We start from the raw sequence: 17,337 nt of genomic DNA, 5'->3' as shown, positions 1-17,337 counted from the left end.
ACAGACACGAGTAGCATGGGCCTAAGCTTTAGTTATGTAAGCATCCAAACTATCGTTAGTTGATTTGTTGATAGTTGATTGCCCCCCTCTAGGCCCATCCCTTCCTTTTCCAGAATGCAGCAGCTCGTATGGTCTTCAACCTTCCCAAACACTCGCATGTCACCCCCCTGCTTACTTCCCTCCACTGGCTGCCTGTCATTGCTCGCATCAAATTCAAAATATTGGTGCTAGCCTTCCAAGCAGTTAAGGGGTCATCTTGGTTTGGCAATGACATAAAAGTTCAGGGTTAAAATAGGTTTTAAACCTGTGCAGTAAGCCACACATCAGCTTTCTGTTATTTAGATAATCAATATTTGACTACATTTTGTGCTCATTTAAAGACTCGCAAGTAACCGATCGTTCATTTTCTATGCAAACTCGGCTGAACTTTCCTCCTCGGTGGTTGAGCGAGCGTTTTTGTGTGCGTGTCCACTCCTGCTGACTGGATCATTATTTTACACAAAATATCTCCATAGTGCTGGAGCAGTGCAGACACGGACTTTTGGCAGTACTGTGAAGTGGAACCAGCATCACCATGTCTCTTATCAGAGGTAAGAAAATAAACTTTGGTGTGTGAACTTACAGACTGGTAGTTATTAGCATTTTTAAACAATGAGTTAGAAGCTAGCTGGATAATGTCAGGTATAGTATAACTACTAGGAAGACATTTTATGCTAAGTTAGCTAATTATATAACTAAATTCTTTTTTTTAATTATACATTAAGGAATGTAGTGTAGATATACCTCTAATCTTGGTGGACATGTTTTTATTAATAACAGTTCCAAATGGTAGTGATGTAGCTATAGTCAAATTTTTTAAAAGTTGCTACGATCAGTTGTTCAGTTTTATAATATTTTTGGCACTTTTTGTACTCACCTTTATTTCTGAGAGTATATATCAGGGCGGCCTGTAGCGTAGTGGTTAAGGTAAATGACTGGGACACGCAAGGTCAGTGGTTCAATCCCCAGTATAGCCACAATAAGATCCGCACAGCCATTGGGCCATTGAGCAAGGCCCTTAACCCTGCATTGCTCCAGGGGAGGACTGTCTCCTGCTTAGTCTAATCAACTGTATGTCGCTCTGGATAAGAGCATCTGCCAAATGCCAATAATGTAATGTAATGTAATGTAATGTAATGTATATGGGCTACACCCATCACCTCTTGATGTAAACACACCATTCTTCATGCTGACACATGCCCTGTTTTTGTGGCCGTTGTAGGTGTGTTTATCGTGGCTGGCAAGCGCACGCCGTTCGGGACCTATGGCGGAGTGCTGAAGGACCACAGCGCCACAGACCTGGCTGAGCATGCGGCGCGGGCTGCTCTGGCAGCAGGTAACGTGGCACCGGAGCTGGTCAACAGCATCGTCATGGGCGCCCTCATTATGGTGAGTGAACCGGGGAGGTGGTCAGACAGATGAGCAGCGACAGACAGAAGAGCGTCATCTGGCTGTCGGGAGGTTGCTGGCTTTGTCCCCTCCCCTGGCTGTGTCGTAGTGTCCCTGGGCAAAATCCCCAATTGCTCCCGGTGAGTTGGTCGCTGCCTTGCATGGCAGCCAGTTGGAGTGTGTGTGTGAATGGGTGAATGAGAGGCATCAATTGTATAGTGCTTTGGATAAAAGCGCTATATAAATGCCAACCATTTACCCTCCATCTATAAAGGTGTGTTCTCGTTCACCAGTCCCATGCTCTGATCACTGCTCATCTTTGCTTGGGGGTTTTAAAGTCAGTTCTAGCTGATTCAGTTTTAGTACATACCCCCCTTACCTGACTCTCTCTCTGTGCCTGTGTTCCAGAGCTCTGAAGATGTCCCCTATATTGCGCGGCATGTTGGTCTCAGGTGTGGTGTACCCCTCCCTGTCCCCGCCCTCACCGTCAACCGCCTGGGTGGCACTGGGTTCCAGACTGTCATCACCGGAGCTCAGGTACGCGAGCACCCGGCTCAGGGGTTCCACAGGGTTCCACAGTACTGGCAGACGGGTACGCTAGAACCCTGCTCGGGGAGTGGGGGAACTGATGGTTACAAAAAATTGATAACCGATAACCGTTATTTTTTTTTCTGAAGGTGAAATTGGAAGCTCAGTTTAAAAGAAATGCACCTTCATCACCAGGCGTATTATTGCACTTCTAAACTATTTTAAACTGCCAATCGACAAGCTTCAGTAGTTTGAGCAAGCAATCTGGCTTTTTCAGGGGGTTGAAAATGCAAACACCATAGGGAATTGAATGCTACAGTATTGGAGTTATCAAATAATTTCTGTAGCTGTTGCAATACATCATTGGACAAATGTTGCACTAAATATTACAATACACTGTCCACAAGCAATCGACAGCCATTTCAGAGGGTTAAGAATGCAAACACCACATGGAATTGAATTTTTCATGAAGGCGTGTCTGGCAAGTTGGTATTTTATGAAGACGCATCTGTTTTGGCTTTCATTAATGGTTTAGCTACTCAAGTTGTGTTTCTGAACGGTTACAGGAAGTGTTGAACAGTGTTGGCCCACTTTAAGTGTAGCCTTTTACTTTATTTCTAAGAATAAGATTCTACAACAGAAGCCTAATAAGAAATAAAGGCCTGCCTCAAATACAAGCCTGCCCCAAATAAAGGCCTGTGCTTTGTGCAGCCTAAGTAAATAAAAGACCCCGGCCACAGTTTGAGGATTTATGGTACCCTATGCTCAAACATGGTGTTTATTATCGACAATCCATGACCAACACAGAAGTCCAATAACAAGACACCGCTCAGGTTAAGATTGGGCAGACCATTCCTCCCAATCACCCCCTTCCAGGTTTCTGTGTCGTTGCCCACATGAGCGTTGAAGTCGCCCAGCAGAACTATGGAGTCTCCGGGCGGCACCCTTTCCTGGATGCTGCCCAGTGACTCCGACAAGGCTGGATACTCTGAACTGCTGTTTGGTGCATAAGCACAAATCAGAGCTTTCCCCCCAGCGACACGTAGTCGCAGAGAGGCGACCCTCTCGTTCCCCGGGTGGAACTCCAACACAGTGGCGCTCAGCCGGTGGCACCGAACGTTTTTATAATTTTAAGCGATGCATTAAAAAAATAACACAAAATCGACCAGCGGACGTAAACTACAGGGATTTCTGTGTGAGGTTACACTGCACACTGCACGCTGCACGCTGCACGCTGCACACTGCACACTGTCACAGTCAATATTTAATTTGGCAATTAGGCTGACTTACCATTATCGGACTTACAATGTTGACATTTAACTATTGAGATGGCCCAAAATAAAGTTTGAAAATGCAATTATATTTCTCAGTAATAAAAAAATAAAAAAATACAAAAAAATATGACCCCTAGCGGTCATAAGCAGTATTGTTTAATTGGTTAACCGTTTAAAAAATGGGATGGTAACCGGTTACAAAAACTGACAAAAACATTCACGCAAACTAAATAATTTCTAGCTGGCTGTTCACATGGCCCCAGGTTGACCCCTTCTCTTCTCTCTGTGCTTGCAGGAGATCTGTCTGAAGGAGTCGGAGGTGGTTCTGTGTGGGGGGGCGGAGAGCATGAGTCATTCGCCCTACTTCTTGCGAAACATTCGCTTCGGTAGCAAGTTCGGAGCGGAGCTAAAGGTGTGCGTTTTGAATGGCTCTGGTGTTCCACACACCTGCCCTTTGACCTTTACGTAAGGCTATCATAGACCAGCTTTTAGTCTAGCTATGGCTCTACTTCAGTACAGCTACATGCTGTCAAAAAAAGTTTTGATGTGGTATATGTGGTTCATATGGAGTGTGTGCATGTGTGTGTGTGTGCGTTTGTGTGTGTGTGTGTGTTTGTGTGTGTAACAGCTGGAGGACCAGCTGTGGGCATGTCTCACAGACTTGCATGTGAAGATGTCCATGGGCATCACGGCGGAGAATTTGGCAGTGCAGTATGAGCTGAGCCGCGAGCAGTGTGACACGTACGCACACCAGTCCCACCAGCGCTGGAAGGCAGGTCAGTGTCCGAGGCTAGGGGGCGCTCTGGAGTCCAACTCCCAATCATAGGGCTGCATGGATTTATGTTTGAGTATGTAATGTATCCATAAGAACTACTGTGTCTTAACAAATGTTGTTATACATGATTTAGAATTGTAGAGCAGCATGTTCACTTAAAACAGCTATTGCTTCAGATTACTCAAATGCTTTGAATAATGACGGGTAAAATACACTTTTCCTTTGATTGCACAGGATTTTTTTTATCACCCGTTTTTATCCGAACTTGTGGATTTACAGCACTATGTAAAAGATAATGAGTTTGTTGTTTTTTATGACTTATGCACTCATCTTGGCAAGAAGAGATGCTGGAGTAATTCAGTTCAGAAGCTGTTGTTCAGGGCAGGCCAGATTACCTCTGTGTTCCTGTACTTTAGTGGGGCTGTACAGTGTACTTCCATCAGGAAACCATGCACTCACTGTGTTATTGTGGGAGTTTTGCCTGATTTCTTCCCCAGATTTTTTCAGAGCAGGTATTTGGCTTTATTGCTGATCACTCTCTCCTCTTTTCAGAGAGTGACAGCTTCTGGTACCTGTTCTGCAGAGCAGCATTACAGACGTAGCTGGATACATCAGAGGGAGAGGCCCTGAGATTGTCATAAGAACACACACACACACTTGCCTGGGGCCTGTTCCACAAAGCAGGATTACGGAGTTAGCGGATAACTGCCAAAACCTGGAACAGCTCTTTTATTTCAGTCCATGTTCCAGATTTTGGCAGTTATCCACTAACTCCGTAATCCTGCTTTGTGGAACAGGCCCCAGGCAAGTGTGTGTGTGTGTTCTTATGACAATCTCAGGGCCTCTCCCTCTGATGTCATTTAGGGTCAGAAAAATCACTACCTCCTGATTAATTGGGAAGAATCACTACACTCCAACTCCAGATGTAACACTGACAGCATTTCCACAATTCAAATTCAAATCAGCTTACTTCAGTGCTTCATTTACCCCTGACTACTGCAATGTTGTGAACTGACGAAACTAGGGATATAAACTAAAAGGATAACATGACATCACACAACTGCTGCCCAATCACAGCGCATGAGGGCGGCCATTTTGCGGCGGAGATAGCACCCATAGACGTGAAGACAAAGAAGGGCAAGGTTCCCATGACTCAGGACGAACACCCACGCCCCCAGACCACACTGGAGCAGATGGCCAAGCTGCCCCCTGTCTTTAAGAAGGGGGGAACGGTGACGGCTGCCAACGCCTCGGTGAGAGATGAGAAGGGGGGGAATCCAGAGAATATTAACTTGAGCCTGTGACTCATTCTTGTGGTCGTTCCACCACTGAGGAACCAGAACAGGGAACAGGTGTGACAGAGCTAGTTGCTCAGTGGTGGAATGACCTGCCTACCACTTTAAGAACGGCCGAATCCCTCCCCATATTTCAGGACTGAAAATGAACCTTGGTCTTTCCTCCTGAAAAAAAAAATCTGTGCTCTGTGACTATGCTTTATGTTCATGACTACACAACATGCAAGTGTTTTGCCATTCACGGATTTGATGCCGGATCCGTGGATTTGGGCTAGAAGCTTCTGCTAAATAATTAAAAAATTTTTTACGTAAATAATAAATATTTACGTAAATGTAAATGTGTGGTAGGAGGGAATAGAGCGCCTGTCTGTTTAACTGTGGGCCTGCAGGGTTTGTCCGACGGGGCTGCAGCCGTGGTGATAGCCAGTGAGGATGCAGTGAAGCAGCATAAGCTCACCCCATTGGCCAGGATCGTGGCCTATCACGTGGCTGGTTGTGAGCCCAGTATCATGGGGATTGGTAAGTGCACCGCACCCTAAAGTACCTTCCAAAAGCAGAGACCAGACCGCGGGTACAGCACCAGCTTGTTGCCCAGGGAATGTTTTTAAACCTTTATCCTGGGGCCAGTTACTCACTTTAAATATTTGAAGTACCAACCCAGCTCAAGAGTTCCTGCCCCCACAACACACCCATGAAACATCTCTCTCTCAGCCAGTTGTGTTGCAAAATGTAGCAAACTGTACAAATTTGGTCCTTTGTGAAGTAAAACTTGTAGTCCAAAATTCAGGTTAATAACAATTTTTTAATACAGCGAAATAGTCTTAATTACAGTATGGTTTTAAATGGTTTTATTGGTTTTTATAAATTCTTTTACAATTTAAAATCTTTTTTCATTTTTAAAACACACTCAATAACACAAAATAATAATTTTAACAAAAACAAGCACTTAATTTCAAAACTAGACAACAAATCTAAATTAAATGAAACCTAACTTCAAACAAAGATGTGCAAACAAATGATTAAACAAATGAGAGACAAATCTTTAGAAAAATCATATCAAAACAAAAGGAAAACAACAAAGTGAGTTTTAAGAAAACCCAAAGCGGGCAAGGATATATATATATATATATATATATATATATATATATATATATATATATATATATATATATATATATAAAAAAAGGGGGTCCATCTTGCTTGGGTTGAGCAGGTGTTGAGGACCTCTTGCCCCTCTTGGGGGGTGGACTATATGAGTCAGGGCTAACTGCCGGCGGTATATAAAAGTTATTGTGGGGAGACACCTATGGGCTGTCATCCATGCAATGTCTTTGTTTGTTGGTCAGACACTTATGTCACATTTGCCCAGATGACTCGCGGGTCCAGGTCTGACAATTTGGCCAGATCTTAAATAAGCCATGATCATTTTGTAGCTCCACGAGGTTAAGCCAGCCCTGGGCAGACCCGTCCTGTAGGCAAAGTCCTTCAGGGCTCGGTAGAGGTAGGGGGGGTCCAGCACACCCAAGCTCATTGCTCTGAGGAAGGGGGTGGCATAGTACCTGGCAAAGGTACCAGGGGCCTTACCCACCTTCCCTACGTTCTGGACAAGGGTGGCCAGACCCTGCACCATAATGATGGTGCAGGGTCTGGGACCCCCCCGCCCCCCATTCCGCTCCTCCTTGAGGAGGGTGACGCATTTCAATTTTTCCATGGTGCTCCCCCAGACAAAGCGGAAAGCCATCTGGGTGATTAGCTTCCCGGTGGCTTCGTCTGGGGGAAACACCCTCCTCAAATAGAGCAGAATGGGTAGGACAATTGCCTTCAGGACAAGGATCTTACACGCCATGGTCAAGGGCCGTGCACTCCAGCTCCTGATTTTATTTTGGACGTGGCGGTGGGCTCCCTCCCAGCTGGTTCTCCCTCCTCCATCAGCCTGGAAGGTCACCCCCAGGAGCTTGATGGTATTCCTATGCACAGGGAAGGAAACGGTCAGCTCCTCACTCCAATGTGGAGACAGAAACATTTCACTCTTGTCCCTATTGACCAGGGGCGCCAGTGGCCACACAGAAGTCGTCCAACACCTTGGTGGCACAAGCGATAGAACGACTATCTGTGGCGACGATGGCATTGTCGTCCATGTACGCCATCACTTTTAGCTGTTCCCCCCCGGCTCCAGGTAGTGGATAGCCCACCACCCCTGGATTGGCCCTGATGGCCTGGAGGAACGGTTCCAGGTAGATGACGTACAGGAGAGATGCTAGAGGGCACCCCTGCCTGACGCCTGACTTGACATCGAACGGGGCAGAGGGCTGCCGATTGACAACCACTCTGCCCGTTATGTCTGTCAGACAGATTTTTGTCCAGCACAGGAGGGGGCCAGGAATGTTCATTTTCTCTAGCACTCTCTCCAAGCACACATGACTCACCCGGTCAAATGCCTTCTCTTGATCGAGGCTGTAATCAAGGGCGAGATCGAGGAGATCGAGGGCCTCTCGCTGTAAAGGCCCTCGTAGAACTCCCTGGCCACCTCCCGGACCTCCGCCTCTTCAGACACCACCACACCTCTGCTGTGATAGAGAGACAAGATGTTATTCGTCTTGGTCTGTGCCCTGCGTGCCTTAATTACAGTATGGAGCATATCGGTTAAAAGCAAGGCAGGGCAGTTACATTACGTTACATTACGTGGCATTTAGCAGACGCTCTTATCCAGAGCGACGTACAACAAAGTGCAAATCAAACACAAGAACAAGTGCAAAGTGGACCTGAGAGGACAGTACAGTTCCGACTCCTAGTGTAAATATACAGAAATTCAGAACCCTTGAAGAGTACAATCAACTTTCAAACTAGCATACCACAGTTGGCAGCTAGAATACAACAATACAACAGCCAATAAAAGCAACAATACCTATACAAGTAACGATATCTATACATAAGTGCCATTACGGTCTAAGGCTAATCACGGTGATTGTAAGTTGGGGAGGGAAAGGTGTAGCCTGAAGAGATGGGTCTTCAGTCTGCGCTTGAAGGAGGTCAGATACTCTGCCTTTCTGACATCCACCGGGAGGTCATTCCACCACCGTGGGACCAGGACAGACAGCAGTCGTGAGCATGAAGTGCAGGTGTGGCGAGGGGCGCCAGATGGCACGAAGTGGCAGAACGGAGGGGTCTTGTTAGTGTATAGGTCTTGATAAGGGATTGAATGTATACAGGGGCTGATCCTTTAACTGCCTGGTATGCGAGCAACAAAGTTTTAAATTTGATGCGAGCCATAACAGGCAGCCAGTGGAGGTTGCTGTGCAGGGGGGTGACATGTGAATGTCTGGGAACATGATGGCAGATGCTGGAAGGCCAGACAGCAGAGAATTGCAATAGTCCAGGCGGGACAGGACCATTGCTTGAACAAGGAGCTGAGTGGAGTAGGTGGTGAGAGGGTCGGATTCTCCGGATGTTGTACAGGAAGAACCTGCACGCCCGGGTCACCGTAGCGATGTCCTTGGAGACGGATAGCCTGTTGTCCATCACCACTCCAAGGTTTCTTGCACTAGGGGATGAGGTCACTGTGGTATCCCCTAGTGAGATGGAGAAATCAGAGAAGGGAGAGGTTAAAGCAGGGATGAAGATCACCTCCGTCTTACCTGGGTTGAGCTTTAGATGGTGGTTGCCCATCCAGCTCTGGATGTCTCTCAGGCAGGCGGAGATATGGGTAGAGACCTGTGTGTCTGATGGGGGGAAGGAGGGAAAGAGTTGGGTGTCATCGGCATAACAATTATAGGAGATGCCATGAGCAGAGATAACGGGGCCAAGGGATCTCGTGTAGATGGAGAAGAGGGAGGGGTCAGAGGACTGAGCCCTGGGGGACTCCTGTAACAAGCGGGCGAGGGGTTGACACTCTTCCAGCCCAGGACACCTGGGAGGACCGGCCAGAGAGATAAGATTGGATCCACTCTAAGGCTGTGCCACAGATCCCTGTAGATGCCAGGGAGGCTAAGAGGATGGAGTGTCGAACGCCGTGTCGAACGTGTCGAACGCCGCAGAGAGGTCAAGAAGGCCTCTCTGCCTTCCGTGCTTTGTAGGGACCGGTTATTGCTACGTCTAGTTTCTGTTCAGCCCATGGTTTCTTGAAGAACATTAATTGAGTGATCAAAATTGTATTGTTACTGTACTGCAGCGATAAAAACAGCAGTTAGTTACCTGCTGGTAGCCTAATGCAACTGATACATTTTATTATTATGAGTTGGTTTATCATTATTATGAGCAATTGCCTATTGGCAAGTACTTATGGTCATGCTCCAGTGTGCCTGTAATTAGGCAATGTTCTTTGGGTTTTTTGGTGGGGCAAGGGGGGCGTGGGAGGCCTCTCAGCATGTATACTGTTTGACAGTTACAAAGAAGTGTTGTGTGGGTGCAAGCTTTATACCCCACAATGCAGGTTCCTGTCCCTGATTGGGTGACAAGGCAGACAAACAGACATTATAACCTATGCATGTGATGAGGAATGAAACCAAGTGGCCATTGTCACCAAAGCATATAGTAAACTCCTGTGTCACACCCATTTACCACCCTGGCTTCCTCCCTGGTAGTGCTGGGCTTTGATCCTAACCCCCCTTGATCATTGAGTAGGGTTGAGGTGTTAGGTGGCTATCCATACAGAACCAATTTCCTGAGAAGATTCTGCCTGTAGATTACACTCATGGGGTAAGCACAAACTCCAGTCAGGAATGTCTGTGATTCCGCAGCTGGTTCACTTAAATACAAACTCGGCATTGGTTCTTGTATGGGACATATAGCATGGTGGCTAAAGTGGAATTGGAACCTGGAAGGTTGGTAGTTCAAGCCCAGTGTTGGCACTGAAGAACTTCTTGTTTCTTCTTCTTAATTATAACTGTTCGCTGCTGGTACTTTGAATCGCATTCAGGAAAGAAAGAGTTGTTACTCGAAATTTGAGGGTGTAAGACAAGTTCAGCTCTTTATTTGTGGTTCCAGGTAATGTGTACGTTCTCCTGAGCTTTCACCAATCTCACACAATCCAGGTAGTGTGTACGTTCTCCTGAGCTTTCTCCAATCTTACATTACATTACATTACGTGGCATTTAGCAGACGCTCTTATCCAGAGCGACGTACAACAAAGTGCAAATCAAACACAAGAACAAGTGCAAAGTGGACCTGAGAGGACAGTACAGTTCTGAGTCCTAGTGTAAACATGCAGAAAATCAGAACCCTTTAAGAGTACAATCAACTGTCAAACTAGCATACCACAATTGCAGCTAGAATACAAAAATAACAATACCTATACAAGTAACAATATCTATACAATCTATACATAAGTGCCATTACAGTCTAAGGCTAATCATGGTGGTGAGTTGGGGAGGGAAAGGTGTAGCCAGAAGAGATGGGTCTTCAGTCTGCGCTTAAAGGAGGTCAGAGACTCTGCCGTAGCAAAGAGCACCTATTGTGTGTGGCTGTGTGGAAAGAGAGAGAGTTGCGATCTTCAACAGGCGGCGAAATTTCTCCACTGGTCAATTCTGAACAGCTCTCACAAAACCGTGTGTATGTGGCTGGGATTGTGGATGCAATTACATTCCGTGTATTAAATGAATTTCCATTGAGGGGTTCAATTGATGCCATAGACAGCCGGAATGAAACAGGGGGTGGGCTTTTCTTGTCGCTTTTTGGTTATACCTTGAAACAGAATAAAGAATTCAGAACCCTTGAAGAGTACAATCAACTTTCAAACTAGCATACCACAGTTGGCAGCTAGAATACAACAATACAACAGCCAATAAAAACAACAATACCTATACAAGTAACGATATCTATACATAAGTGCCATTACGGTCTAAGGCTAATCACGGTGATTGTGTGTTACACACAGTTACACAATCCTTACTGGGAATGACACAGTTTATATGCAGTATCTGAACAAATGGAAACTATCTGAAAGGAAGTGCTTCATCCTCTGTGACAAAACACTCCTTTAGATATGATAATGTCTATTGACAGGTTTCCTGGTTAGGCCAAAGGCAAATGGTTGTCGGCACCTAGACCTCAAATCGACACCGAATGAAAATGCCGAAATCTAACAGTGCATACGATCAGTGCAGCCGTTGCTCCGGGGGGGGGGGGTCTCTTTGGATAAAAAAGCGTAAAGCGCCTCCTGTCCCCAGGACCTGTTCCAGCCATCACTGGAGCCCTGAAGAAGGCAGGACTGTCTCTGAAGGACATGGACCTGATGGAGGTGGGCGGGCTTTTACTGCATCTCCGTTTCATTCGTCTGTCCACCTGCCAGTCACTGACACGGCTGAACAGACCTGAGTAAAGTCACTGTTAGAAATACAGGAAATCTGCTTTTAACTTGTTAGGGAAAAATAACATTTTTTTAACATTTCACAGGTGAGCATTGTCTGATGAAACAGATCCCAGTAAAAACAACGATAGCTATACTTGAGTTTAACTTTCATATTTATTTGCAAAGAAATGACAGAAAGTGAGAAAGGCTTTTGAATCAGACTCACACTTTTCCATAAAGGGGGGCTTTACCAAAACAGAAAGACATGAAGCTGGTCACTAAGTATCAGTATTTTGTCTTCTGAATACCCTTGTTGACCTTGCTGTAAGACCGGAATGTGCTAGCTGAGAAGCAGAGACATTAAGGTCAAAGGCTGTCTGTCTGCTGGGAGAGAGACAGAGAAAGACTCCCAGTAAGCACTTAATTCAGAAAGTGGTTTAATAGTAATAAGGGTTAAAAATAAAAGGTTATTTTTAACCACGTGATTGTCTTGATGTTAACACACATTGTCAATTAAGAATCAATTAAGAAAATTTCCCTTACAAACTTTACTAATTTCTATTTTCCCCAAAAGTTTTTCATGCGATCATAATTTTGGCTGTAACATTATACTACTGAAACATAATTTTAGTTTCCTTTTGGTATTTAGAGGAAATACTGATGATTTCAATTGATTCTGTAGAGTTGTTGGTTTTCTTTCTTTTCACCTCGTAATTGATCAATTAAAGCAGTTGGATTCCATTGCAGTAGGGTGACCTTGGTTCTATTATAATTGTTGGCACATTTTATATTCTAACTACTGAATGTTATTTCTACTGTTTTAACATCTGATTTTGTCATTGTTATGACTGCTGAATGTTTTTGTTGATAATTGTCATGTTCTGACCAATACACCACAGTACGTTCCTAAGACGTAAATGTATGTGGTGAATAATGTTGATTTGATATGAATGACCTGCCTGTGCCCTTCCCCAGGTGAACGAGTCCTTTGCTGCGCAGTACCTGTCCGTTGCCAAGGCACTGGGATTGGACCCCGCAAAGAGCAACGTGAACGGGGGTGCCATCTCCCTGGGACACCCCCTGGGGGCGTCTGGAGTGCGCATCACTGCCCACCTGGCACACGAACTCGGGTAACCCCCTCTACTCAAACACTGTTTCAAACGCATATGTGAGATACAGTGCTGTTTGTAAGTATTTGGACAGTGACACATTTTTTGTTGTTTTCACTCTAATCCAGCAAACAGTTGAAATAAATCACTATGTGGTTAAAGTGCAGAGCTTTCAGCTTTAATTTCAGGGTTTTTACATCCATATTTTGTGAACCATGTAGGAATTACAGCCATTTTTGGAGTACAGAGTCACTGTCCAAATACTTAAGCACTGCACTGGACATTCACAGAGTAACTGGACTAGCCGAGGCTATATCACACAGTGACAGTGGTGTTTTACATTACATTACATTATTGGCATTTGGCAGACGCTCTTATCCAGAAGGATTCGAGAGAGGGGAGTGAGGCGGTGACAGTGGTGGCAAAGGAAGAGGGTGAGAGGGAGCGGAGGTTACGGCGGGCTGAGGAAGGGTAGGTGGGAGGAGGGGGAGGAGGATGGGGAGGAAGAGGGAGGGAGAATGAGATGAAGTGGTGATCAGATGTATGCAGAGGGGTAACCGTGAAATCAGAGCATGAGCAGTTCCTCACAAAGACAAGGTCTAGGACATTGCCCGCCTTGTGGGTTGGAGGAGAGTGTTGCAGGGAGAGGCCGAAGGAGTGGAGTAGCGGTAGGAAGGCAGCAGCCTGGGAGGCTTCAAGGTGGATGTTGAAGTCTCCAAGGAGAATCAGCGGGGTGTCATCCTCAGGGAAGGAGCTGAGAAGGGTGTCTAGCTCATCAAGGAAGCTTCCCAGGGGCCCTGGAGGGCGATAGATAACTGCAATAAAAAGGTTAGTAGGGTAGGATACTGCAACAGAATGGAATTCAAAAGTGGATATGGACAGGTCAGAGAGGGGGAGAACAGAGAATTTCCACGAGGGGGAAATTAAAAGACCGGAAGGCCGGGGAGTGTGCGAGAAGGAGAAGGAGGATGAGAGGGCAGCGGGAGTGGCGGTGTTTTCAGGTGTGATCCAGGTCTCAGTTAGGGCAAGGAATTGTAGGGACTGGAGGGAGGCATACGCAGGGATGAAGTCAGCCTTCCGAGTGGCAGACTGGCAGTTCCATAGTCCCCCTGTGACAGCAAAGTCCTTACAGGGGGTGAGCGGGGGGTAGCTGAGGTTGGAGGGGTTCCGACGCCGTGGAGGCCCACGTCGCAGGGGGTGTCTTCGGGGGAGAGAGCACACTGGGATGGGGTGAAACATAACAACATAGCAAACTGGGACGGAGAGACGCTGGCGTCGCTCTGAAGACACCTATTTAAAGCACCTACAAATCGCTCACAAGCAGTATCAAATCAGCTGGTGTTGTGTAACAGTGGTGTGTAACAGTGGTGTGTAACAGTGGTGTTGTGTAACAGTGTTGTGTGACAGTGGTGTTGTGTGACAGTGTTGTTGTGTAACAGTGTTGTTGTGTATCAGTGTTGTTGTGTAACAGTGTTGTGTAACAGTGGTGTGTAACAGTGGTGTGTAACAGTGTTGTTGTGTAACAGTGTTGTGTGACAGTGGTGTGTAACAGTGGTGTTGTGTAACAGTGTTGTGTGACAGTGTTGTGTGACAGTGGTGTTGTGTGACAGTGGTGTTGTGTGACAGTGGTGTGTAACAGTGGTGTTGTGTGACAGTGTTGTGTGACAGTGGTGTTGTGTGACAGTGGTGTGTAACAGTGGTGTTGTGTATCAGTGTTGTTGTGTAACAGTGTTGTGTGACAGTGGTGTGTAACAGTGGTGTTGTGTAACAGTGTTGTGTGACAGTGGTGGTGTGTAACTGTGGTGTTGTGTGACAGTGGTGTTGTGTAACAGTGTTGTTGTGTAACAGTGTTGTGTGACAGTGGTGTTGTGTGACAGTGGTGTGTAACAGTGGTGTTGTGTAAAAGTGTTGTGTGACAGTGTTGTGTGCCAGTGGTGTGTAACAGTGGTGTTGTGTATCAGTGTTGTTGTGTAACAGTGTTGTGTGACAGTGGTGTGTAACAGTGGTGTTGTGTAACAGTGTTGTGTGACAGTGGTGGTGTGTAACTGTGGTGTTGTGTGACAGTGGTGTTGTGTGACAGTGGTGTTGTGTAACAGTGTTGTGTGACAGTGGTGTTGTGTGACAGTGGTGTGTAACAGTGGTGTTGTGTAACAGTGTTGTGTGACAGTGTTGTGTGACAGTGGTGTGTAACAGTGTTGTGTAACAGTGGTGTTGTGTAACAGTGATGTTGTGTGACAGTGGTGTTGTGTAACAGTGGTGTTGTGTAACAGTGTTGTGTGACAGTGGTGTGTGACAGTGGTGTTGTGTAACAGTGGTGTTGTGTAACAGTGTTGTTGTGTAACAGTGTTTTTGTGTAACAGTGTTGTTGTGTAACAGTGTTGTGTGACAGTGGTGTGTAACAGTGGTGTTGTGTGACAGTGTTGTGTGACAGTGGTGTTGTGTAACAGTGTTGTGTGACAGTGTTGTGTAACAGTGTTGTGTGACAGTGTTGTGTAACAGTGTTGTGTGACAGTGGTGTTGTGTAACAGTGGTGTGTGACAGTGGTGTTGTGTGACAGTGTTGTTGTGACAGTGGTGTCGTGTAACAGTGGTGTTGTGTGACAGTGTTGTGTAACAGTGGTGGTGTGTAACAGTGGTGGTATGTAACAGTGGTGTGTAACAGTGGTGTTGTGTGACAGTGTTGTGTGACAGTGGTGTCGTGTAACAGTGTTGTGTAACAGTGTTGTGTAACAGTGGTGTTGTGTAACAGTGTTGTGTGACAGTGGTGTGTAACAGTGGTGTGTGACAGTGTTGTGTAACAGTGGTGTGTGACAGTGTTGTTGTGTGACAGTGTTGTGTGACAGTGGTGTGTGACAGTGGTGTTGTGTAACAGTGTTGTGTGACAGTGGTGTTGTGTAACAGTGTTGTGTGACAGTGGTGTTGTGTAACAGTGTTGTGTGACAGTGGTGTTGTGTAACAGTGTTGTGTGACAGTGGTGTTGTGTAACAGTGTTGTGTGACAGTGGTGTGTGACAGTGTTGTGTGACAGTGGTGTTGTGTAACAGTGTTGTGTGACAGTGGTGTTGTGTAACAGTGGTGTGTAACAGTGGTGTTGTGTAACAGTGTTGTGTGACAGTGGTGTGTGACAGTGGTGTTGTGTAACAGTGTTGTGTGACAGTGGTGTGTGACAGTGTTGTGTGACAGTGGTGTTGTGTAACAGTGTTGTGTGACAGTGGTGTTGTGTAACAGTGTTGTGTGACAGTGGTGTGTGACAGTGGTGTTGTGTAACAGTGTTGTGTGACAGTGGTGTTGTGTGACAGTGGTGTGTGACAGTGGTGTTGTGTGACAGTGGTGTGTAACAGTGGTGTTGTGTAACAGTGTTGTGTGACAGTGGTGTGTAACAGTGGTGTTGTGTAACAGTGTTGTGTGACAGTGGTGTTGTGTGACAGTGGTGTGTGACAGTGGTGTTGTGTGACAGTGGTGTGTAACAGTGGTGTTGTGTAACAGTGTTGTGTGACAGTGGTGTTGTGTGACAGTGGTGTGTGACAGTGGTGTTGTGTGACAGTGGTGTGTGACAGTGGTGTTGTGTGACAGTGGTGTGTAACAGTGGTGTTGTGTAACAGTGGTGTGTGACAGTGGTGTTGTGTGACAGTGGTGTGTGACAGTGGTGTTGTGTGACAGTGGTGTGTAACAGTGGTGTTGTGTAACAGTGGTGTGTAACAGTGGTGTTGTGTAACAGTGTTGTGTGACAGTGGTGTGTAACAGTGGTGGTGTGTAACAGTGTTGTGTGACAGTGGTGGTGTGTTGTAACAGTGTTGTTGTGTCCCTGTGGTGTTGAGTGTTTTTGACCCAGTCTGCTTGTCTCATTGGTCTCCTCTTCTTCTCAGACGCCGAGGCGGGAAATATGCCGTGGGGTCGGCCTGCATCGGGGGAGGTCAGGGCATCGCCATCGTCCTGGAGAACGCACACTGATGAGACCATCCTACCCGCGTTCCCCACCCTGCGGCACTGAGGGGGCTGTCCGGCCTCTCACAGACACTAAAACCTGACAGACAGCTGATCCGTGTGATTGACAACCAACCCCGGCTGTAGCAAGCCGTAGGTTCTTTTTCTTTTGTTGTTTTGTTTTTTACAGGTTTAGGTAAGGAAACGGAATGTGTCTAACGTCTGCTGTTGCCTTAAATACTCTGAAAGGGCTAATACAGGGAGTGCATTCATGTGCTTTACAGTATTTCTTTGTTTAGTGTATGATTTCCCATCCTGCTTTTCTTTTGCCATCCATATTTTCTCGTTCCAGAGACTACCCAAGTATAGGTCACACAAGCCCACACACTGTGAGACCACTCCACTGGCTGGGTGTTATTCATTGTTTGGTTGTTAAATGGGGTCATTTGTTAATAAAGCATAAATGGAAAAAAATCTAATGGTGTGTTTCTCTGTGAGTGTTCCAATTAGGAATTATTACCCCACCATTCATGAACAAATAAACCCTGACATTCAGCCTTTAGATTTTTGCCAGACTGCTGACTTAAAGCTGACCTTGTGTATTTAAAATCACATTTTAATTGTCATAAAGAACAGAAGAAACAAATATTATGATATAAAGTTGGTATTATCCGGTTGAGGCATTAAATGAGGTCTGCGTCCTAAAAGCAACAAATATAT

General features: G+C 45.9%; 1 protein-coding gene across 1 annotated transcript; it reads left to right on the top strand.

Annotated features, from left to right (window-relative positions):
- The first annotated feature begins 452 nt into the window (after positions 1–452).
- Positions 453–17,053, top strand: LOC133131752 (3-ketoacyl-CoA thiolase, mitochondrial-like). Its single transcript, XM_061247195.1, has 10 exons — positions 453–590; positions 1,262–1,428; positions 1,837–1,965; positions 3,526–3,642; positions 3,859–4,006; positions 5,083–5,258; positions 5,690–5,819; positions 11,465–11,535; positions 12,562–12,716; positions 16,560–17,053. The coding sequence occupies exons 1-10, from the start codon at positions 575–577 to the stop codon at positions 16,642–16,644; spliced, it is 1,194 nt and encodes a 397-aa protein (XP_061103179.1). The 5' UTR covers positions 453–574; the 3' UTR covers positions 16,645–17,053.
- Positions 17,054–17,337: the final 284 nt, after the last annotated feature.

This window comes from Conger conger, chromosome 6, assembly GCF_963514075.1.
Source record: "Conger conger chromosome 6, fConCon1.1, whole genome shotgun sequence".
Lineage (NCBI taxonomy): Eukaryota > Metazoa > Chordata > Actinopteri > Anguilliformes > Congridae > Conger > Conger conger.
This window is presented reverse-complemented; position numbering and strand designations above follow the sequence as displayed.